We start from the raw sequence: 23,423 nt of genomic DNA, 5'->3' as shown, positions 1-23,423 counted from the left end.
CGGACAGATTCCATAGTGGATTTGACACAGCAGAGGGAATATAAGTAAATAAAAAAAAACAAGCTGCACAAAATTATCCGGACTGCAGCAGCAGGGATGTGATGTAGAAAGAAACTAAGGAAACGTTAAAACACAGGACAACCAAGTAAGAAGGACCACTGTAGAGTCAGCGGGAGCCCCAGGAATAGGAAAAACACAGAAGCAGAGGCTGTATTCGAGAGATGGCTGGGAATAGTAGAAAGATGAAAGAACCATTCAAACTGAAGAAGCTTAACAAATTCCAAGAAGGAATACGTATTAGCTACAACTACACATATAATCATGCAAAATAACAAAAACTTCCGGAGGAAATCTTAAATTAGGTGGGGGAAGAGTCTTTCAAAGTTATATTTTAACAGGAACAACAGAAGGAAGGCACGACAGAACACACATTGATTGTTAAAGTAAATGCTAGCTAGAATTCTATACCTAGAGAAAATACTTGTTCAAGAACAAAATTATGACATTTTTAGACAAAGAAAAATGGAATGTGACCTTACTACATAATGTGTGCATTTCCACACGTGGTGCATAATAAATGTGACCATCTACATACATGGGTACGTATATGTGTAACACACACAGAGGTTTGACACTGAACACACAGCTAAGTCACAACATGAACAACGGCTGAGTACCGTGACTGCCTTGTGACTGGGGGCTGGGCTTGCTGCTGCTCAGCATACAGGAGTGCTGTTCCAGTGCAGCTAGCCAGGGTAAGACAAATAAGACTTCACAACATGAACCATAGTTGGCATATTGTTTCTGCACCATCCCCAAGTCTTAACATTTGTGGAAGGAAGGGGTTGCTGGGAGATGGAGGTACTGCATTCGCAGAGAACGGAATGCACTCTCTTTTCAGCCATGTGTATCCAGGACACTGGTATTCTCAGTCAGCTTCATGTTACTATAAAGAAACAACTGAAGGAGTCAATTGTTTTCTTTTTCTCTTCTTTTCTTTCTTTCTTTTTTTGTTTTGTTTTTTGAGACAGAGTTTCTCTGTGTAGCTTTGGAGCCTGTCCTGGAACTAGCTCTGTAGACCAAGCTGGCCTCGAACTCACAGGGACATGCCTGCCTCTGCCTCCTGAGTGCTGGGATTAAAAGTTTGCGCCACCACTGCCTGGCTTGAAGGAGTCATTTTTTTTTTTAAAGATTTATTTATTTATTGTCTATATAGTGTTCTCTCAGTATGTATGCTTGCAGGCCAGGAGAGGGCACCAGACCTCATTACAGATGGCTGTGAGCCACCATGTGGTTGCTGGGAATTGAACTCAGGACCTCTGGAAGACAGTCAGTGCTCTTAACCTCTGAGCCACCTCTCCAGCCCCGAAGGAGTCAATTTGTAAAGAGAAAAGGCGTATCTTGATTCCTGATTCTGGAGGTCCCAGTCCACAATCAGGTGGCACCCTGGCACTCAGTCTGAGGACAAGGTACATGTAGTAAGTGGAGCAAACCACTGAACTAATGAGCCAGGAAGCAGGCAGAGACTGCGTGTGGCCCCGCAATCCACTTCCAGGGAATGTCTCAATGGCACCGCCCATTAGTGCCTCCTCCTCCCACGGGTTGACTATTTTCAAAAGTGCCATCCTGCAGCCCAAGCCTTTAATGCACAGACCTTAGGGGGCATTCATCCAACCATAACAAAAAACTAACCATACAGAAAAGCTCAACTTATTTCAAATGACTATAACCACGGGGACTTATCTAGCTACAAGCTCAATGTTCATAACAAACACTGAATAGAAACTTTCCGCTGTATTTGGAAATTGAGAAATATAATTGCATATTAATCAAAGAACCACAATTAAAGTTTAAATCATTTCAATTGAACAATAATCAAAATGCTACATATTGAAATTTTCAATTCAATTAAAGCAATAATTAGCAGGAAACTCCCAGAAGTGAAAAATATAGTCATCTAATACTAACAACTTCATAGATGTGATAAACACATTAAACACACTTAAGAAAAAAACTCTGTTAAGTGAATGCAATCATCCTGAAAGACACAAAGACACTTAGAGACCCTTTTGTGTTGTCTAGTTGATAGCTGGGGTTTCATGCTGCTGTGTGAGATGTCTCCTCAAATTTTGCTATGATGTCAGCACATTACCCATCTGACATGGGAAAAAGAGACAGAAAGAACACGAGAGATGCTAGAAACAGATGGTCTAATACCATCCGCAACAGAGAATACGGGGGAGAGCCAATGAAGCACACAGTACTGGTAATAAACAGAAAATTTCCATGGCTGAAGCCTGTAGATTAAAATAGCACACGGAGAACCAAAGAGGACACACTAAAACAAATCATACTTGGACATATAATGATGAAATTTGCTGATAATTAGATACAAATAAAAACATTTTAAAAAATTGTAAAACTAACTGCTCTTAAAAGGCAAAATTACAAAACTGGCAACATGCTCATCCCGGTGGTGCATGTCTTTACTCCCAGCCCTCAGGAAGTGGAGGCAGGAAGATCAGAAGCTCACAGGCACCCTCACCTCCAGAGGGGTTTAAGACAGCCTGGCCTACATGAGACCCCGTCTCAAAAAATGAAGTGCATTGCTGGAGAGAGGGCGCGGCTGGGTTCAAGCACCTATAAGGTTGCTCACAACTGTGCCACTCCAGTTCCAAGGGACCCAAAGCCCTCCCCTGACCTCCAAGGGCACCAGGCACACATGCGCTGCACGTGTATATGCAAGCAAAATATTCATATACACAAAATAAAATAAAAACACAGTGGAGAATCACTGAGAAACTCAAGTCCCCACAGGTGTAAGAACGAGCACACACGTGTGCACAAACATGTGTACAGCTTGTGGTCATTTGCATAAGAATGGCCCTTCGGCTCACATATTTGAATGCTTGGTCCCCCACTTGGTGTAACTGTTTTCAAAAAGATTGTGAAGTGCAGCCTTATTGGAGGAAGTGTGTCACTGGGGTGGACTTGGGAGCTTCAAAAGCCCGTGCCAGGTCCAGACTCTGCTTCCACCAACTTGCAAGTCAGGATGAAAGTTTTTAGCTACTGCTCCCGCAGCAGCCTGCCTGCCTGCTGCCATGTTCTCTGCCATGACGGCCATGGACTCATCCTCGGAAACTGTGAGCAAGCCCCCAGCTAAACGCTTTCTTTATGTCATGGTGTCTCTCTCTCTCTGCACAGCAATAGAAAAGTAACTAACACACCACATACACATATCCACACACACAAAGTCTAACTATATGCTATATAATAAAAGATGTATCTAGAATATAATGCTAATAAATACTGAGAGAAAAGAGATGAAAGGATATACCTCCAAAATACAAGGTTATTGGATGCATTAAATAAATATCAAATAAACTTTAGGACAAATATAACTTCATAGGAGCTAAGATACTTCTACTAATGATACAAGGTATAGGCATGAAGTTACTCGAACCACATGTATATATATTTAACAACCATAGCTCAAAATACTAGAAAAATGAGTAGTGACAGGAAGAGACAGAAACAGTGATGGTGTCGTGGCTCGAGGTTTCCAGACTGTAATAGGGGTGCAGTTTTCAACATAAGCACAGTCTAGAGTGGACCTGAGAGCCTCTCTTCATACTCGAGCCATATGAACACCTCCTTTTAACAAGACTTCATTTTTCTATCTCTCATTCAGAGGTCCTAAATTTTGTCTCCTGTAACGTTTGAGCTGAAGCTGGAAGCTCTCAGCCACGAGAGGATGGCAAAGTCCCCGAGGCAGAGTCTGTTCTAGTGTTCTGCGCCCCTTAGGATTTCAGTTTTGTTTGGATTTAGGATTTCTGTACTTTTTTCAGAGCTACCACATAAAGGTTTGATGTTACTAATTTTCCCTGAAGTTATGCAAAGAAACTGTCCTACCATCTCTTCTGCTGAGTTGAGCGAGTGTGTAAAGAAACATTCAAATATTTAATCTCACATTTCCAGGTATTTTGATTCTTGGAAAATTTATTAAATATAGAAATCTTCAGGTCTACTCTGATTTGTTTTGTTACTGTATTAATTACAAACATATACTTAGTAGAAAAAAATCAAACAAAATCAAGTATAGAAAATGACAAGTCCACTGCTCTAGGTGACACCATTTTCCTCTGAGTTTTAGTGGTTTTAGTTTTTGTGTTAGACTATTTTTTTTAAGAATTGTTTTACTTATTTTTTCCAGTTCTCTTTAAAATTTTTTTTTGAGTTATATATTTTTTTCTCTCCTTCCCTCCCTTCCTCCCCCTCTCCCCTTCTAACCATGGTCCCCATGCTCCTAATTTACTCATGAGATCTTGTCTTTTTCTACTTCCCATGTAGAATAGAAAACCATTTATTCTTAAAGTAGCCAAATAGACTTACACTCTGCAAAGTGCTGGGGACTTGGGTGCCCGTTCCTACTCCTCCAAAGCACTCATTTTTGTTGCAGAAATAAATGAAAGGATTGATGAACTATGAAGCAGTCAATGTATTAAAGAGTCAGTTTAGACGTCCAGGCAACAAATGCTAATAAAACTGAAGATAAAGGAAAGAACTTTGTGGTCTGGGGCTAGGCAAGGAGTAATTAAAAGACACATTCAATACTGAAAAGTCTGAAGGCAGCAGAGAATGTGGAGGAGGCAGGAGCACATCAGAGATAGATTCAATAGAAATCTGAGGAGACAAGTCCATTAAGTGAACAGTGCCTCCTTTACCAGGACGGAGTCTTCTTGATCTCTACAGTGCTTAAGGCAGCGGGTCAGGCCGAGAGCTCGTTTTCCACTTGTCATTAATTGTAGTCTGAGAATCGCTAACCAGATTCTGAATGCAGTGCATGAGCCATGGCTATCCAGTTGCCTGGGCCAGTCTTGGTCATTACACTAATCACTTTATCAGAAACATGCTTTTGAATACCTCCCTTGTCTGTGGAGAAGTGTAGAAAATAAGAACTTGAGGCAAAATGTCACATTAGTCCTATGGGTCACATTTAAACTTTTATTTAAATGCTGGCAACTCCAACGTCTGACCTCATCCCAATTTTTAGCCTTCTATTTTCTGGGCCTTGAGCCAGTAGGGTAACACACTCATTTCCAAGGGCTTAGGTCTTAAAGGGTCAAGGTGTGGTATCTGAATCACCCACTATTACATCATTAATAATAAAAATACTCTCCACTCAGCCTTGTTCATTATCTCACGAGTAAAATTAATTTGTAGGTATTACTTTCATTCGCTTCTTCATTTAGTCTTCCAGTAATTATCTCCTGACCATCCATTTAAGGCCAGGCTTGTGTTATACAATAAAGAACAAGCAAAGCTAAAGTTACCCTATCTTCTCCAGTACTACCTAGTCAGGGAAATAAAGAGGAATCAAACACCTATATAGTTGCAAACTGAGACAAATACTCTGAAGAATAATATAACAGACTAAAATATCAGAGGGAGTTTGGAAATTTATCAATATGAATGTAAGTTCAGTTACAAGGATCAGTTCAATAATAATCAACCATGATTCAAAAAAAGTGAAGATATTTAATTACTTTTCACAAAAAGAGGCTGAAAATTAGTATCTCCAAACACCACTATAGTGTCTCCACGGCATCAGGAAGGGCACAGGCTCCTTCTGTCTGTCCTCTCCATCATCCTCCTCAGCTTACTGGTCTTTTGTCCTTGTGCTTCTCAGTTCGCTGGTCTAAGGTAGCTGCTGTGGCTCCAAGACAGGCGAGTCAAGGCAAGAAGCAGTGGGTGTGGCCTCCCTCTGAGCCTTCTACTCACAGGAGTTAAATCTTTGCAGAAGCTCTCTACCCAGTATCTCTTTATGCTGCATCAGTCAGAACCGGGTCATTCGCCTATGTTGAAATCAATCCATATCCATAGAGAATGGGATTACCGTGCTTGGTTTAGATTATTCACGGCGGCAGGGTGGTGGGGGGACTCTCTCATTCTGGACAAGACACTGTACTTACAAAGTCAAGTTTCTCTAAAGTCAATGAAGAAGAGGAACGGCTTAGGAGATAAGAGCAGTGGAGACGAAAGCCCGCAAGCCTGGTTTACCGACGGGATTGAAGACAGCACAGACTCAAACACCATTCGAAGGTTTCAAGGTGGAGTAACTACAATAATTGTGACAAGAATAGATGAAAAGAGAATGTGGGAAGAAAAACCTAGTTTGTCAAAAAAAAAAATAATGAATTCAACTTTCTTAAGAATGTGAGGTTCAGTCAGCATGGCAGAATCCAGCATGAGGGAATCTTAGAAAAAGGACTAGACTTGAATGCAGACTTCGTAGTGATTCACAATTAGAGGGTGTTTAAAACCACAGGAAGAGAAAGCCATTAGCAGATGAGCAGAGAGGACAAGGCTGGAAGATTCTTGGTGAGTAGCTACAGCGGGAGCAGCAGAAGGCTGGTGTTGTGGGCTGGGGAAGTAGCTCAGCAGCAGAGCACATGCTTCGTGTGTGTGAACCCGGGCTTGACTTGCCAGCACAGAACAAAGGAGGCAAAATAATCAGTTATGGTCAAGAGAGTACAACGACACACACTTTCCAAGGACTGTCACGGCCGACACTGCTGACTGCCAGAGTGATGGCAAAGCACTCTTGATAATCTTCAGGCACAGAGAGACAGAAACCAGATTGTAGAACTAGTGCGTTTGAGTATATTAACCTAATGCAGTTCATTAGTATCCTTTTTAATTCATTCCTTCAAGATGTTTGGAAATAAAGGGAAGAAAACTAAACGGCATTAAGCTGTGCTGGAGGCAGAAGGGAGGTGGTGCACACTGACTCCGTGGTGGACCAGAGGGGAAGACAGAGGAGCACAGACTGTGGCAGGGAAAAGAGAACACAACAGGGACAACAAGGATGTTCAACGGGAATCAGGAAGATAGAGGACAGAAGGTAAGGAACAGGGTGGTGGCTGAACACTAAAAGGTACTAAAATAGGAAATAAATTTCAAAGTTATCAAACAGATGACAGGGATTAAAATAAACGTTCAATGAAACCAACAATTTTGGTCCTAAGTGAGCCCACAAAGTCATCAGGAAGAGAAAGGGGAAGACACAGCCTAGCACAGAAATTCATCAAGGAACTAAAGACTAAAGACAGAGATGGGTCATGGTAATAAGACACTGGCCAAGTAGTTAAACATTATGGTAAGTAGGGCTGGAGAGCTGCCTCAATGGCCAAGAGTTCTTCTAGAGGATCCAGGTTTAGTTCCTAGCACCCACATGGCAGCTCACAACCATCCAAACTCCAGCTCTGGGGAATCTGATGCCCTCTTCTGATCTCCTTGGGCACCAGACATGCAGGTGACATGCATACACATGTGGGCAAAATACTCATGTATAAAATAATCAAAAATTATTTTCAAATTAAGGGTAAAACATTGGGAAGAGCACAGAGAGCATGGGGTCATGCGCAATGCTCGAAACACACTGGTTCTATTAGAACATCTTCAACCCACATCTGCCAGGGAGCTTCCCAGGAAGATGCGAGGAGAGTGGTTAAAACATACCCTTTCTACAGTGGCAGTATCCTGTTTGGACTCTAACAAATAGCTTGCCTGAAGACCAGAGGGCAGAGCTAGCCACTAGTTAACCATAGAGGTCTGGAGGTCTGTACAGACAGACAGGAAGTGATATGGTTGGGTGGAGAGAGGCATTTAAGGCAAAGGAGACAGTTGTTTGGCCTCTTTTCAGCGGAGTTAATAAGGTAAGAGTTGGCTGTATTTTGCTCCTTTCTCTCTCTGATCTTTCAGCATTTGACCTGATACCTGGCTCCGGTTTTTGTTTTTTGTTTTTTTTATTTTTGTTTTTGCATTTGTTTTCCGAGACAGGGTTTCTCTGTAGCTTTGGAGTCTGTCCTGGTGCTCACTGGAGCAGACACCAGCTTCTTCATCCTTCAACTCATGTCAGTTCAGTGTAGAGGTTTGCAAAGAGACGAAGGGAAAGACGGCCAGTTTGCTGAGAAGAAGCAAAACCAGACTGTAGAAAGCTTTATGGCTTCTGAAATTCACAAGGTTTTCTAAAACTTCCTTTCTTACAGAAGCAAAAAGGACTTGTCTGAGACTCCTGGTACAGACTGCAGCAGGCATTAAGAGGCATTAAGAGGCACTACTGTAGGATGAGATCAGGTCACACAAAAGTCAACGAGAATAACTTACTTGAAGAAGAAAGGGGCTTTTAAAAGAGAGTAGCTATGGAAATAGGAACCTGCTAACGGTCAGCGTACACATTTCTGCATAATCTGCACAGAACTTTACCTATCTTATTATGCATGGGCAATAAGCAGAAAATGATAAGCAGAAAATGAGTATGTGTGACCCTCAATTGGGTGTTAATCATGTTTAAATAAAGGAACAAATTTTATTTCAGTAGCCATGTCAATTATGTTTCTGTCATCTTTTCCTTGATCTTGGGATAACTGATGTTTAACATTGGGGAAGAGACCTCTTCATCCACAGAAATGTGCATGGAAGAACTTATTAGGCAATTAACCCAGGCAGGCATATAAACACCCTCATGGAGCAGCAACATCAGCATCAAAAGACACGATAGGACATAAACACCTTAACAAAGACAAACTGGGGACGACAGGGCTTGTGCTATAGAAATAAATGATGCAAGAATTTCCCTATAAGGAAAACTGATAGTAAAAAAGGACCTATTATGATGAGGTAATGATGCTGATGCCACATTATTATGGGCAAGTGCTTATTATATATTTTTATTTGCTATTCATCTTTATGAGAGGCACTGGACACCAATTACTGTTCCCAGTTCAAAAGGTTGCCTACAGATGCATGATTCCAGGATGCTATTTCTAGAATGCCCCTTTGGCAAAGAGCAAGTTTATCTAATCACTGCGATTACACATCCAATCTAGTCTGAAACAGGGAGGGGTGCAGTCATCTTACTTAGGGCAGCATAAGTAGGCTGTGCACATCAGACAATAGCACTGAAGCCAGCCTCTGACAGAAATAGTCTTACTTGTGTCGAGCTTCTCTTTGCATAAACCCTGACATTTTCCTGGTGCTTGGAAGCCTGCTTCTGGCTTCCAGAAGCTCTGGCGCCATCCCATGCCGTCACTGTAACAGCCTTCAGTGAGCTATCAAAACCCCAGCTAGAACACTTTGGTTACAGTACTGTGCTTGCCATCACAACACTAAACTGGAATAGTTTATATTTTCTCTATTAATATTAGTGATACTATATAAACGCTAACATGGTCTCACACTAACACAGTCCAGTCATGGAGACATCGTCACAATACCACATATTAGCACAGCATGTGGGCGAGGTATAGTGGTTTGCTAGGAATGTCTAAATGCATGCTTCTCAAGTCACTGGGTCCCCTTTAACAAGGAAGTGGTATGAAGATACTACTGTTTCTCCAGAATCTATTTCCAGAAGCAATGGCAAGGAATATATAGGATATCACATTTATACTGGAAGTATTTTGGAATAAGACTGAGATTTCAAAACTGAGTCTAGATGAAGAGGTTAGAATTTGAGTTAGTTCACTTCTGGCTTGAGAAGCAAGAGTGAACCTGTGTGAGTTCTCAGGTCTCCACAGCCTTATGAGGGTGAGACCCTGGACTGAAACCTCAGCTGTGTCGAGTGGCTGGACAGGCGATCCTCGGAAAACACTGGCTTTGGAAAGTGAGACTAAGGGAGACTGAGGTGTCCTGAAGTCAGAACCTAACCATCTACAGCACTACCACAGGACAATCGAGGCCTGAAGGTCAGAGCAGGAATATAGATAGTCCTACTACTGCAGATGTCTTTAGATGAACACAACAATATAAAGGTATACTGATCTTTTAAAATGAGTAAAACGGTTCGATACCCACATATTTCTCCATGTCTATTCTTTCAAGAAGCTGTCTACTGTTTGTCTTGCCTGACAAGTTTTCCAGACTAAGACAGACTAACTATGCTAAAAAGACTACATCCACAGAATGCAATAACCTGACTACATGTTGACTGGTTTAGTGTTGAGAGCCAAAGTTACATCTTAAGTTTTAATTACTGTACCACAGAAATCCATGAAATCCATGTGATCTGCTAGCCCCTCGGCTAAGGACAGACAGTTCCTGGAACGCTGGGGGCTCCTGTTCATGGAAGACAACCAGCCACAGTCTTGACTCCTCTAAACAAGTTTGTCTGACCCATCTGCGGCTGGATGGGCTTCATCGCATGTGGGTGGGAGGTTCATGGGTAGGAAATACCTCAGGTTGTATACTTGTCCCTGGTTGGACCTGGTGGGAAATGCAGTTAATTATGGGTTTTGCTTCTTAAGCCCTTGTAAAACCTGAGGGGCCATTTACCTGGGGCACCAGAGATGGACTTGAACAAAGCCCATCTACCTGACCAGCATTTGACTAAAGTTGCTTCAAATTTGGTTTCTATTGTGGTAGTGGTCTTATTCTTGACTGGTGGGATTAACACTAGCAACTGGGGGAAGCTACATCCCTCTCAAAAGGCCTTTATTAGTCAGATTCACCAAGTATTCCCTAGATGTAGCTTTACTGTCCAAAGGATCAACTCCTGTAGCTTATCTCCTTTCTCACTACTTACTATATGTGGCTGGCTGGTCCTTTATTAATTTTTACGAAAATAGAAAATGTGACCTAAGATCTGTGACTAAGTGTGTGTATACATGCATACATACATACTTACATACAAACCTCCATTTGGAATAAAGACTGACTCAAGCCCCAGCTTCACCAGAACCACACTGGCCAGCAAGTAACTTTTCCTCAAGCCAGTTAGGGCCAGTGACAATCCACCCATGCTGCTCACCTGGAAAAGGCCGCGCCCAGCACAAACGCAGCATACTCCTTCACCTGGGGTTCTGTGCTGTTGAGCCCATTAATCACCACTTGAAGGCCACCGAAGGACAGCAGGTCCTGTGCATTATCCATCTGCAACAAAGACATTGCTGAGCCCAGGATAGCCATCAGGGAAGGAAGCCCTTTTCGGACAGCTCTTCTTTTGGTGACTAGCCAAAAACAAAGGTAAAAAGCAACAGTGGCATCTCTGAGTATCTAGGAAGGGTGCATGAGCAACTTAACTTTTAAAGTAATTTTACATTTGAGAACTTCTCATTCATGTAACACCATTTATGAGCACCTGCGTGGGAATTGGAGGAAATGGCACCTAGCTCTTGCTAATGCCAAACATGCCTCTTCAGAAAAATCTAATGCTGCAGTGAGTCACAAAGCTTACTCCAAACACACAAGCTGTTAACAAAAAGAACCTGGCATCATGGCACCAGTGCCATACTTTCTGTGGATATACAAACACAATGGGAACAGTGGAGGCTAAAAAAAAGTTGACTTTTAATTAGAAACCAGGGACTATAAAAGGAGCCCTGTTGACTGGGCAGGGTGTGTGGGGAGCGCTGGGGGTGTTCCACAAGAGTGCCGAGAGAGAAGTAACAATTAGCCTGTTTTGTAATGTTGACTGGATCTGAGGACACTTATTATAAAATCTGTATAAAACTCAGTTTCCCAAAGGCTTCAACCTAGGTCTGCTTTACTACCAAGGGATTATGTGAAACCAGTGCAGGGTGTTTCTATCATCGCACAGCCGGTAAGCTGAGTGACTGCAAACAATGACCCTACGGGATGGTAAAAGGTCTCATTACAATAAAATCAATACTAAATAATTGCAGACATGTCTTTTCATACATCCTAGTTTGAGATGTAGCAGACATGCTGATTTTGTGGCACTTAAATTATTATTTTAAATTGCTATTAAATAACCATTTAGCCAGGTGGTGGTGGCACTTGGGAGGCAGATCTCTGTGAGTTTGAGGCCAGCCTGGCCTACAAAGCGAGTTCCAGGACAGCCAGGGCTATACAGAGAAACCCTGTCTTGAAGAAACAACAAAACAAAACAAAACAATCCATTTTACTAGCAAACTTACTAAATTCTGTAATTCAGATTCTTACTGCCCACACGATGCCACTCTGCAGCCCATCAGGAAGACTAAGAAGCGGGAGCCCAGACATGATGTAACGGATGCCTCCTTTCTCACCTACAACCCAGAGCTGGTTCCTTTCTGACTCTGTCCTAACTTCTTCCTCTAAACTACAAAGTAGGTTCTGAGAGAAAAAGCAAGTCTAGACTAATGTCTGACTCTGTCCATGTTCTAGGTGGGCCTGGCCTATCTTTAGCACTTGGACGATCACTGTCATGCATTTCTGATCCCCCTTGCTCGGGGTTTTCCAGATACAAACTCACTGCTCAAAATCCCATCAGTCCACATCTGAGATGGCCACTTACCAAACCCTGGCAGAGCAGCCGCCTTTGGGCTGACCCCAGCCCAACACAGCCCAGAGTCGCTGGGAATCTGCGTTCTAGATTCCACTTATCTCTATGGCAACAATTCCATAAGACACAAATTGCTGATATTTCTTTAAACACAGTAGCCTTTGAAGGTATCCTACCATTGTTTGGCTAGCAATGGAAAGCAATGGTTCATTCTGGCCTACTTGTGCACCAAAAGCTGGTTCTTCCCAGAGCCACACAAAAGACAGCAGGTTTAGAGCCAAAACTTTTCTCAGGCTTCCTCCAGGATGGGGCAAGACCAGTGGAGAGGAGTGCAGGAGAGAGAGCATCCAAAGGGGATAGAGGGAACTAAGTCAACTCTCAGAAAGTTCAGAGCACTACAAGATGTGAGAGAACAGAAACCTGAGAAAGAACAGTGGGGTAAATGACTGAGGAGTCACACGAGAAAAGGCAGGTTCTCTGCCCAGGCAGAAGGGGCACGCAGAGCCTTCTCATAAATAACTCACAAACTGTTTTCTACACACAAGATTTTGCTTTTCACATATCCTGTTTAAATAATTAAAATATGGCTGCAAGGAATCCTTTGGCAGATCCAGTTCAAGTCCTTGAAGCACATGGCTCTTTAAGCCTCTATTCAGTGAATTTAGAATGGGAATCGACTGAAGGTCATGGCTAGAAAAGTTCTATTTGCTTCAAAGTTAGCGTTCCACCACCCAACTCTCCATCACATTGGAAACCAGGCTGAGCTATGTACTCGAGAATCTCCCTGAGAAATCACATCTTACCAAGGTCATATGGTACCTTAGTAACAAGCTGAGTCAATGACTCAGAACACTGAGGCACTTCTGCCAATAGAGTGGGTTTAGCCTTGACCAATGGACTGTCTCTGTGGTGACTTCTGGCCAAGTCTGGTCAGTCCAAGAAACTGTAAGAGTGGACTGCAGTGCCACCCAGGGGATGGCACTGCCAGATGGGACCTGCAGGGAAATGTTGTTGTTGTTGTTGTTGGGTCAGCGCTAGCTTAGCCTTTGTGTAACTCACCCCTTCTAGGCATGGTGAGCCTTGTAGTGATTTTAGCCTTTCATGTGACCTGAAGAAAAACCTACAGAAAGCTGATACCTAATAATCCACCCAAGGATGTTAAAGATGGAAAGCGTAGTAAAAACTGTCAGCATCAATAAGCCTTGAAAGCTGTTGTGGGAGGTCCTTCCGCTCCTCCAGCCAATAGCCGCTGAGATACCAGCCCATTGGGGCGTGGTCTCTCTCTTTAAAAAAGCGGCATCTTCCCTCCTTGCTCTCTCCTACTTCCTGCTCCATTTCTGGCCACTAGACTCCTTCCTGATTGCGCAGAGGGCTGTCATCTGGGACGGTGATCTGTAAGTTTTTTCCCCTTTAAATAAATACCACCTTATTAATCATAATTCCAAACTGCTGTGGGATTGTTTGTGACTTACGCCTTTAGGAAGCCTTGATTCTTTAAATGTCTCTAATGGAAAAGCTGGGACTAGGAAGAGAAAAGAGAACCCAGGTTCATTTTGTATCACCTTGTAAGAGGATCACAGTCTTGCTATTTGGGGTCTGAGAAAGAGTTGAACAGGGCAAGAGAATGAAGTGACTCCTGCAGACAGCACACTCAAGTTCACCACAGAAGCTGTCAAAACCCCAAAGAGAAAAACAATGTCTCTTAGCCTAGTTTAAAGAAAACAAGGACACTGTCATGTGCAGGGTGGGGTAGGAGACAATACTGAGGCTCTGGCACTCTGGGTAAGGATTGCATCCTTTGATTATGACCATACAGCCTTTTGGGACCACCAAAAGTAGCCTCCTGTCTGGGCTCCATTTCCACCAAGGCTCCCTATCTCTGGTCAGATTCTCAACAACAGCTGGAGGGTTGTTTTCACCCCATCCTCTGTCCACTATGCTCCAACTCCTCTCTCTTTCATGGCCTATAAGGTTCCATGGTCTCTTTTCTTTTTTTCTATCTCTTTTTTATTATGTAAAATAAATTTTCTTTCTTTTTAAAATTTATTTATTCTATGTATTTTTTGCATCATGTATCTTTTTTTTTTTTTTGATTTTTCGAGACAGGGTTTCTCCGTAGCTTTTGGGTTCCTGTCCTGGAACTAGCTCTTGTAGACCAGGCTGGCCTCGAACTCACAGAGATCCGCCTGCCTCTGCCTCCTGAGTGCTGGGATTAAAGGCGTGCGCCACCACCGCCCAGCTTGCATCATGTATCTTAATTCCCTTTATTTCCATGTCCCTTCACATCTGACCTCCACCCCTGCACACCCCCCAAATAAAACAAAATTTAAGAGAAAAAAAGCAAAAAAAAAATTAAATTTAAAAAAGGGAAAAACTTAAAAATCTCACTCTAGAAGCTACAGTGAGTTATGTCATGAGTCCCCTTTGTCCAGACATCTTAACTTGCAAGTGTCGTTGCAGAGAGTCAGTGGTCTGGTTCGAGGCCTCTGGTTTCTAATACCCTATCAATGCTGGGCCCTTGCTAGGGCTCCTGCTGGATATCCTGTTGTTGCCCTATGTTGTGGAGATCCTGCCGCTTTGGGTCTGCAGGTTAGGTCCGTTCATATGCTCAAGTTGATCATAGATAGGATGAATGATGGGGTGGGTCTGGGCCTGGGCAGCCATAGTGTTGGTCCGTCAGATATGAAATGGGGATAGCTTTCCCATGTTTACAACTTCAGGGTTGGCTTACCTACAGCTGCACTAACGGGGTTGGCTCTATTTTGCTGCCCTGGTGAGGTGCAGCTGCAGGGGGTCAGGGATGGCTCTCCTGCTCTTATGACCACAGGGTCAGCTCTACCACCTGCCCCAGATACTGATGGGTGGAGAGGGGCACTCTGCCACAAGACATATGGGGAATGGGTACAGCTCTCACATGTTCACAATTTCAGGGCTGGCTCACCTACAGCCTGCACTGACAGGTTGGTTCTGTTGTGCTTTCCTGGCAAGGTGCAGGGCCTGCCCTCCCAAGTGTTGCAGCTGGTGGGCGTCGGGGATGGGTCTCCTACAATGATGACCACAGGGCCAGTTCTTCCACCTGCCACAAGCACTGATGGGCAGGCCTCTTCCTTTTCTTTAGCTCTAGTCAATGTCCTTTTGCAGTTCCTCAAATATATTGTATACAGCGTGATCTCCACTCTCCCCTAACCACCCCCAAATTCACCCTTACCGCTTCCTAATTCCATGTCCTTAAAAAAATAATAACCCACTGAGACTGGTTTGTGCTGCCCATGTATGATGGGTGAGGAGCCAGCTACTGGAGCTTGATGAGCCACCAGGAACCACAGCATAAAGCAAGCTTCCTCCCCTCCCTCAGCCATCAGCTGTCAAGAGCTTCTCAGCCAGGGGTGGGGGCTGGGCAGCCCCTTCTCCCTGCAGGCTGGGCTGCTGGCTGGCTTGGCTGTGCGCAGGTCCTGTGCAGACAGCTCAGCCGCTGTGTGGGTTTATGAGAGTGAGGACAGCAGCCTGCTAAGTCCAGAGGACACTGCTTCACGCCAGCTCTCACGCCATCCTCACCCCTCCCCGCAGTGTTCCCACAGCACTCTGGGGAAGGCGAGTAGAACACAGGTGATGTGGAGGGGAAATGGAGAATAATCGGCAAGAAGCTGTAATCAATAAATATTTTTGACTTTGCCACAACTATTTGGTCTCTGCCACAACTATTCAACTGTACCACCATAGCATGAAAATAATAAAGACTACATCAAAAAGTGGGTGTAGCCGGGCGGTGGTGGCGCACGCCTTTAATCCCAGCACTCGGGAGGCAGAGGCAGGCGGACCTCTGTGAGTTCGAGACCAGCCTGGTCTACAAGAGCTAGTTCCAGGACAGGCTCCAAAACCACAGAGAAACCCTGTCTCGAAAAACCAAAAAAAAAAAAAAAAAAAAAAAAAAAAAAGTGGGTGCAACTATCACAATAAAGTGATATTTACAAACACAGACATTACTCCGGATTTGGCCATAGGCAACAGCTACCACCACCGGCTTAAGCGTTTCTCTTCTTCATCTAGCCAACTCCTATTCCTCTGAGAAGTCATCTTTTATTGACTCTAACTAGTCGGTTAGTTCTAAGTTCCCCTATGATACAGTCCTGCAGCACCCTTTGAAACCCCTATTATAATCTCAAATTAACTGTTAATTTGCTCAGTTGTTCATTATATTTATTTCCCTTTCCAGACTATAAGTACACACAATTATGGTTATTTTGTCTTAATGTTTAAAAAAAATATGGGTAAAAGTTCAAGCAAAAAAGAGGTTTGTTCTAGCCTCCAAGAAGACATCACTGCCACAGACACCGGCCTGCACTGAAGCATCTGTGCCATGGAGAAGCAAAACTGGGGAAGCTGTTTCCTCGGTTTAGGGCAGGCGTTTATTTTTAGAGCTCTCAATTAAAGGAAATACTCTACCTGGTGAACATAGTACTCGAGATCGAAGAGCGCAGCGACCTTCTCTTCTAGGCTGGAGCTGGAGCTGTTGAACTTGTTTATCAGCCGCACCATAATCTGCATGTCACTTTCGAGAACAACGTTCAGCTCGTCAAATTCCTTCTTCAGCTCCTCAATGGGGCGGAAGAGCTGCCTCACCGTGGCCTGCCTTGCCTAAAGAAAACAGCAAAGACATGATTAATACAAGGAGCTAGAGACACTTCCCTAAGATCCACCCAGTCTGCTGCGGATGGCCACCCTTCCAGAACTGCTCTTCCAACACCGGGGATAGATTAGATCTACTAGATCTATTAGATTTCCAAGAGACTCAGAGATGCCATCAGAATCTACCCAGATAGGGCTCTGCTCAAAAACACACTTTAAGACATTCCTAGGCATGCTTATTCAAGTTTGGAAGAAACATCTTCTTGGTGCAAACACTGAAGTCAGGGAAAGCAAGACAAGTTCCCGTTCAACCTCTAATCGCACAGGACAGCTAGAGTAGGTGGACAATCTACACCATGGTTCTCTATCTTCCACAACCAGAATACCCTGGCCTCACACTGCCCACATTTTGGGGAAAGCCGGATGTGGGAAACTGTGGGGAAGAGCTGTCAGAGCAAGAACAATTTGCCGATGAAAATTAAATCCCTGTCATTACTGTCAATCTAACCACAGGTGTGCGATTTGTTCAACTGTTTGAAATGGCTAAATTACTGTATGTACTACACTCAAATCTCCAACAATGTTCTCTCAATCCTCCCCACCCCACACACATACAAAGATTTTTAAAATGAAGTTATTTTGGAGGTGAATAAAAGACTTTAATTGGGTATTTTATACATGTGGCACTCCAATTTCTTCCTAATTTTAGTGGATAGTGCTCTTTATAAAGAGTCTGAAAGGTTGCAGTGGTTTATGTATCTATCTTCCAGGAAAAATTAAAAGGCATGGGTATTTATAAAAAGCAGGATGATGAGCGCTTGTCAGCTCCAAATTATCCATCTATTACCCATGGCTTCTCTCCCCAGCATAAGTGTTCTATAGAAATACCAACCAAAGGTATGAATCAGCCTCTTAAAGAGATGCTCCAGCAGAGCTCTCCCATCTATGAGGTACCGTACCCCGTCTCTGGGCTGAAACCCTGTGAGATGCTCTTGCAAATCTCAGGGGGAGGTGTCTGGACGGTGAGCAAAGCCAGCAAAGAGATCTGGGGAGGCTAAGGCACTTAGAGCCATGGAATAATAGCAGCAATAGACAGGGGAGCTGAACAAATAAGGTAGCTCTCGGGCAGATCTCTGAGAGTCCAAGGCCAGCCTGGTCTATATAGTGAGTTCCCGGACAGTCACGGTTAGAGAGTGAGACCCTGTCTCAAAAAAAAAAAAAAACAAAAAAAAAAAACAAGTGATCTCTGCCTTACAAAGATGATGGTTCCTGGTTCTAAAGAAAGCCTATTAAAGAAACAAGAAGAAAAAAAAAAGAAGGAAAATTTAGTCTGAAATAATGATAAGCTCATGGGAAATTATAAAAATAGAGTAAGAGTATCCTGTACTCTACCCAGTTCCCCCAACAGTGCCGTCTCATATAATGACAATGTAGCATCAACAGCAAGAAAAGGACGCAGTACAATAGGTCTTATATATGTTATAGTAGGTCTCATAATACAATAGAAGAATTATATTGCACCACCTTTTACACGCACACTTTTACATGTAAATTGTGTGTATATATAAGCATCATTTTATACACTACAGAGTTTTATTCAGGTTACAGACTTATGTAGCCATCAATACAATCTCCCCACAGAGGAACCCACTGGACATGCTTTTTATAGCTCCATCTTGTGCTCCCACTGCGTCCCAGCCCAAAGCCCCGATAACCACTGATTCTTTTCTCCAGCTCTGTAATTCTGACATTTGGGGAATGTTATATAAATGGAATCACACAGATTGGCTTTTTTTTTCACTAAGCATAATGCCCTTGAGAGCTACCCAAGTTACTGCACACATCAAGCGTTCGTTTCTTGTTACTGCTGAGTATTTCATCGTCTCCATAGAGTTTCCTTAATCATTTACCTGCTTAGGCACATCCAAGCTGTTTCTAGGTTTTGGCTACTGTAACACACCTGCTCAGCAGGAGATGGGTCAGTGGGTAAAGCACTTGCCACTTGAGAATGACAACCTGAATTCAATCCCTGAACTCAGGTGGAAGCAGTGAGCCAATTCCTGAAGGAATCCTCTGACCTCCACGCGTGCACTGTGGCATATGCACACCTCCACACATGGACAATAAATACATAGGTAGGTAGATAGAACTGCTATGAACACATGAAGCCTATATACAGATTTGTTTAAACATATAAACACAAATGCTGGCTTATATGGTAAATATATGTTGTTTCATTTAAAAGCTGTTTTCCAGAGAATATGTACCATTTTACATTCCTATATGCTATGTATAAAATACCCCAGTTAACCATATCTTTACCAGTATCTGGTACTATCATCATTTTATGTCCTAATAAATAGTTATTAATATCTTTTTTTTTTTTGAGACAGGGTTTTTCTGTAGCTTTGGTGCCTGTCCTGGAACTAGCTCTTGTAGACCAGGCTGACCTCCAACTCACAGAGATCTGCCTGCCTCTGCCTCCAGAGTGCTGGGATTAAAGGCGTGTGCCACCACCACCCAGCTTTTGCTTTTTTTTTCTTTCAATCTCTCTCTCTCTTGAAAGATTTTATTTATTATGTATACAGCATTCTGTATGCCTACAGGCCAGAAGAGGGCACCAGATCTCATTACAGGTGGTTGTGAGCCACCATGTGGTTGCTGGGAATTGAACTCAGGACCTTTGGAAGAGCAGCCAGTGCTCTTAACCACTGAGTCATCTCTCCAGTGCCTTATTAATTCTCTTTGTAGACTTAATTTGCGTTTCTTTAGTGGCTAATGATGCTAAACAAGTTTTCATGGCTTATCTACCATCTACATATCTGCTTTGGTAAATTTTAAAAAAAATTTCCCACTTTCTAAATAGGTTTATTTTAACTGTTGAATTTTGAGGGTTGTTTATATATTGTATATAAAAATCCTACATTGGACTTGATATATAAGTTACTGGTAGAGCACGGCAAAGGTTTAGCACATGCAAGGCCATTAAAAGAACAGACTGTTGGATATGAATAGCCTCTCCTCTACACGAGGCTTCACATTTCAGGTACCGCAATGTATTAACTGCAACCATGTTTTAGGGCTGAGGATGTAGTTTAGTCTTTGGAGTGCTTGCCTGACATGCATGAAACCATGGGTCTGATCTCTAACACCACATAAGTTAGATATGGTAGTGTATACCTGCAACCCTACGCATTCAGGAAGTATAGTGGAGGGTCAAGGTTCAAAGCCATCCTCAGCTACATTTTGAGCTCGGGGCCAACTGAGATACATGAGACCCTGTCTCAGAAATAAACTTGGGATTAGAGAAATGATGCAACAGGTAAGAGTGTATGCTGGCTGAGAGTGGTTGGGCCTTTCAGAAAGCAGAGGCAGGGGATCTTTATGAGTTCAATGTCAGTTTGGGCTACATAGTAAGACATTGTGTCAAAAAGTGCATACTGCACTCCCAAGGTGGCTCACAAGTGACCCAGTTCAGGGGATCTGATGTCTGCTTTTAGTCACCGTGGACACTCACAGACAAACCTCCACACCTCCACAGAGACAGACAGACAGACAGACCACACAGAGACAGACAGACAGACAAGCACACACACACACATAATCAGTGCTTCTTAGCCTTCCTAATTCTGAGACCCTTTAATACAGTCCCTCATGTTCTGGTGGTCCTCAACCATAGAATTATTTTGTTGCTACTTCATAACTGTAATTCTGCTAGTTATAAATTTTGATGTAAATAGCTGATATGCAGGATATCTGATATGTGACCACTGGTAAAGAACCATTCCACCCCTAAAGGGGCTGTGACCTACAGGTTGAGTGGTGTTGCACTAAATAAATTTATTTTAAAAATTTAAGGAAGGCTGAAGATGCAGCTCATTGGTACCTATGAGGCCTTTGGTTTGATCTCTAGTTCTGAAAAAGAAGTTAATAAAATAAATATATAAAGTGACAGAAAGGATAAGTGATACTAACAAAAACTCTTCATGTTAGAGAAACTCTGAGAAATTTTACAACATTTAAAGCTCAATAGGTAAAAATCTAGAAGCTGATCCATCCTTAGAAAAGAGCGTGATCATCCGCCAAGGCAGGAAAGATGCTTGCTTTGTTCTTGCCAGCGTCTATGATAAACAGTCAAGCGGTGTAGACTGCTCTACTCTTTGGTAAAGGTTTCTGTTTTTGTTGTTTTTAAAACCAAGAAATGAAGTTGATTGGGGGAGGGGGGGATTTGGGAGGCGGTGGCGGGGAAGAGACAGAAATCTTTAATAAACAAATAAATAAATAATAAAAAATAAAAAAAAAACAAGAAATGAAAACTTTAATTTTCAATGTTTTGGCTTTTTATTTTTTATTTTATTTTTTAATTCTTTTTTTAAATATTTATTTATTTATTTATTTATTTATTATGTATACAATTTTCTGTCTGTGTGTATGCCTGCCGGCCAGCAGAAGGCACCAGACCCCATTATAGATGGTTGTGAGCCACCATGTGGTTGCTGGGAATTGAACTCAGGACCTTTGGAAGAGCAGGCAATGCTCTTAACCTCTAAGCCATCTCTCCAGCCCTGTTTTGGCTTTTTAAATCACAGTACTAAGTAAATATCAGTAGTAGCACTTTTCATTTCTGTAAACATTTATACCTGACAGGAACTACTGGCATGTGTGAGGCCCTGGGCTTAATTCCCAGCACCACATAAACTGGTGATAGTAGCTCACCCAGCTCTCAGGAGGCAGAAGCAGGAGGATCAGCAGTTCAGTTGACTACAGAGACTTTGAGAACAGACCGATCTTGTCCCCTACTCCCCCTCCCCCAAAAGAGCTTGTAAAATTTCAAAAACCCTGCTGGATACTGACAGAAAATGCATTGAGCTTACATATTTTACTATGTTGAACATTCCAGTTCACGAACACAGTATGTCTACAGACTGAACTCCTTAATTAACTGACATCATCGTTCATATATGGGTTCTATGTATGCCTCCATGGCTTTATGCCTAAATATTTTACTTTGGGGAGACATGGTATTTATGTATTTTATTTCAATTTCCAGATACTCATAGCTAGTATATAGAAATACAACTGAATTGTGATGGGTTTACATCCTTCACCCTAGCTGAATTCACTAATGTTAGAAGGGTGTTTTGTGTATTAGGGGTTCTGTGGGATTTATACTCAGATGATCTGTCATCTGGAATACGGAGTTGGGTTGTTTCCTTTTACCTCCTCTCTTTGCCTTACTGACTTGGTTAGGGCTGTTTTAAATGAGTGATGAGCTAGGGCTCCTAGAAGAGCAGAAATTATAGAGTGACTCTGGAGAGGGCAGGAGCTTAGCAGTATGGCTTATAGACTCTAGTCATAGGCAACAATGGCTGCCATTGAACAGAAGGTCCAATAATTCCACCAGGCTGAATGTCTCAGCTGGTCTTCAGTACACACCAGAATCCAGAAGAAGTAGGCTTTAATGCCAGCAAAGAAACAGACTTGCTAGCAAGGGAGAGCAAGCAGGCAGAGAGAGAACTGGCTTTCTTCTCTGTGTACTTTCTATAGGCTGCCAGCAGAAGGTATGGTCCAGGATAAAGGTGGATCTTCCGATCTCTAAGATCTAGATTACAAATGGGTTTTACCACTTCTAATAATTTAATTAAAAAGAATTTTCTCATGGGGTGCCCAGACATTTGGGTTTTAGTTAATTCCAGATACTGTCAAGTTGACAGCCAACAAGACCACAAGGGGTGAGTGAGTAGGTCAATGGAGTTGGCCTCTCACTATAAAGTGCACTCAATATTCTTTCATAGATCCCTTCATCAAATGGAGGAAGGTTTCTATTCCTGGGTTTTTTGAGTTTTCATCATAAACAGGTATTGAATTTCTGTCATATGTTCTTAATATCTCAATCGACATATGACGAGGTAATTTTTCTTCCTTAGCTGCCATTGGCCGTTACAGGGATTGGGTTTTATATTTTTGTTTGCTAGCTTCTGATTTTTTTTTTCCAGTCAGAATCCTATTATGCAGCCAGGTTGGCCTCAGGTTTACAAGTGTCTGTGCGGGGTTGACAGGTGTGCAACTAGATCTGTCACGGTACTGTCTCTTTATGCAGCCGACCAGGCTGGCCTCGAACTCACAGAGAGCTCCCTGCTTCTGCCTCCCCAGTGCTGGGATTAAAGGTGTGCACCACCATGCCCAGCTAGAATCAATTTTTCATTTCTTAATAAACCCCTTTCAGTTTTAGTGTTTTAGTCTTTTTGTAAATTGCTGAATTTGATTTGTCTCTATGTTGTTGAGGTTTTTTGCATTTCTATTCATGAGGAATTAATTCTGAAGAGGTTTTTTTTATAAAAAAACATTTAATACTTTATCAGCTTTAGGTAGAAGTTAACACCAGCCTCATAAAATAAGTTAGCTTCTGCTTCCATTTTCTGGAAGACTATGTAGAGTTGATGGTAATTACTTTTCAATATTTGGTAGATATTGCCTGTCAAACTATATGAAATTCAAGAATTCTTTCTTG

The 23,423-nt window shown here is 42.6% G+C and overlaps 1 protein-coding gene and 1 pseudogene across 4 annotated transcripts in view; one reads left to right on the top strand and one right to left on the bottom strand.

Moving 5' to 3' along the window:
* Positions 1-23,423, bottom strand: part of LOC121453333 (nucleotide exchange factor SIL1-like) — a 267,151-nt gene that overhangs the window by 45,485 nt on the left and 198,243 nt on the right. For all 4 annotated transcript variants that reach the window (XM_041660023.1, XM_041660024.1, XM_041660022.1 and 1 more), the window contains 2 exons: positions 16,730-16,921; positions 10,811-10,932 (listed from right to left, as the gene is read on the bottom strand). In XM_041660023.1, the coding sequence (XP_041515957.1) occupies positions 10,811-10,932; positions 16,730-16,921 (314 nt within the window). The remainder of the gene's footprint in view (positions 1-10,810; positions 10,933-16,729; positions 16,922-23,423) is intronic.
* On the top strand, positions 2,064-2,162 carry LOC121453750 (annotated as a pseudogene).

Source organism: Microtus oregoni, unplaced genomic scaffold, assembly GCF_018167655.1.
Source record: "Microtus oregoni isolate MIOR12 unplaced genomic scaffold, Mior012 000011F_ref0000422, whole genome shotgun sequence".
NCBI lineage: Eukaryota > Metazoa > Chordata > Mammalia > Rodentia > Cricetidae > Microtus > Microtus oregoni.
Note: the sequence above shows the minus strand (reverse complement) of the source record. Positions and strands in the feature narration are given on the sequence as shown.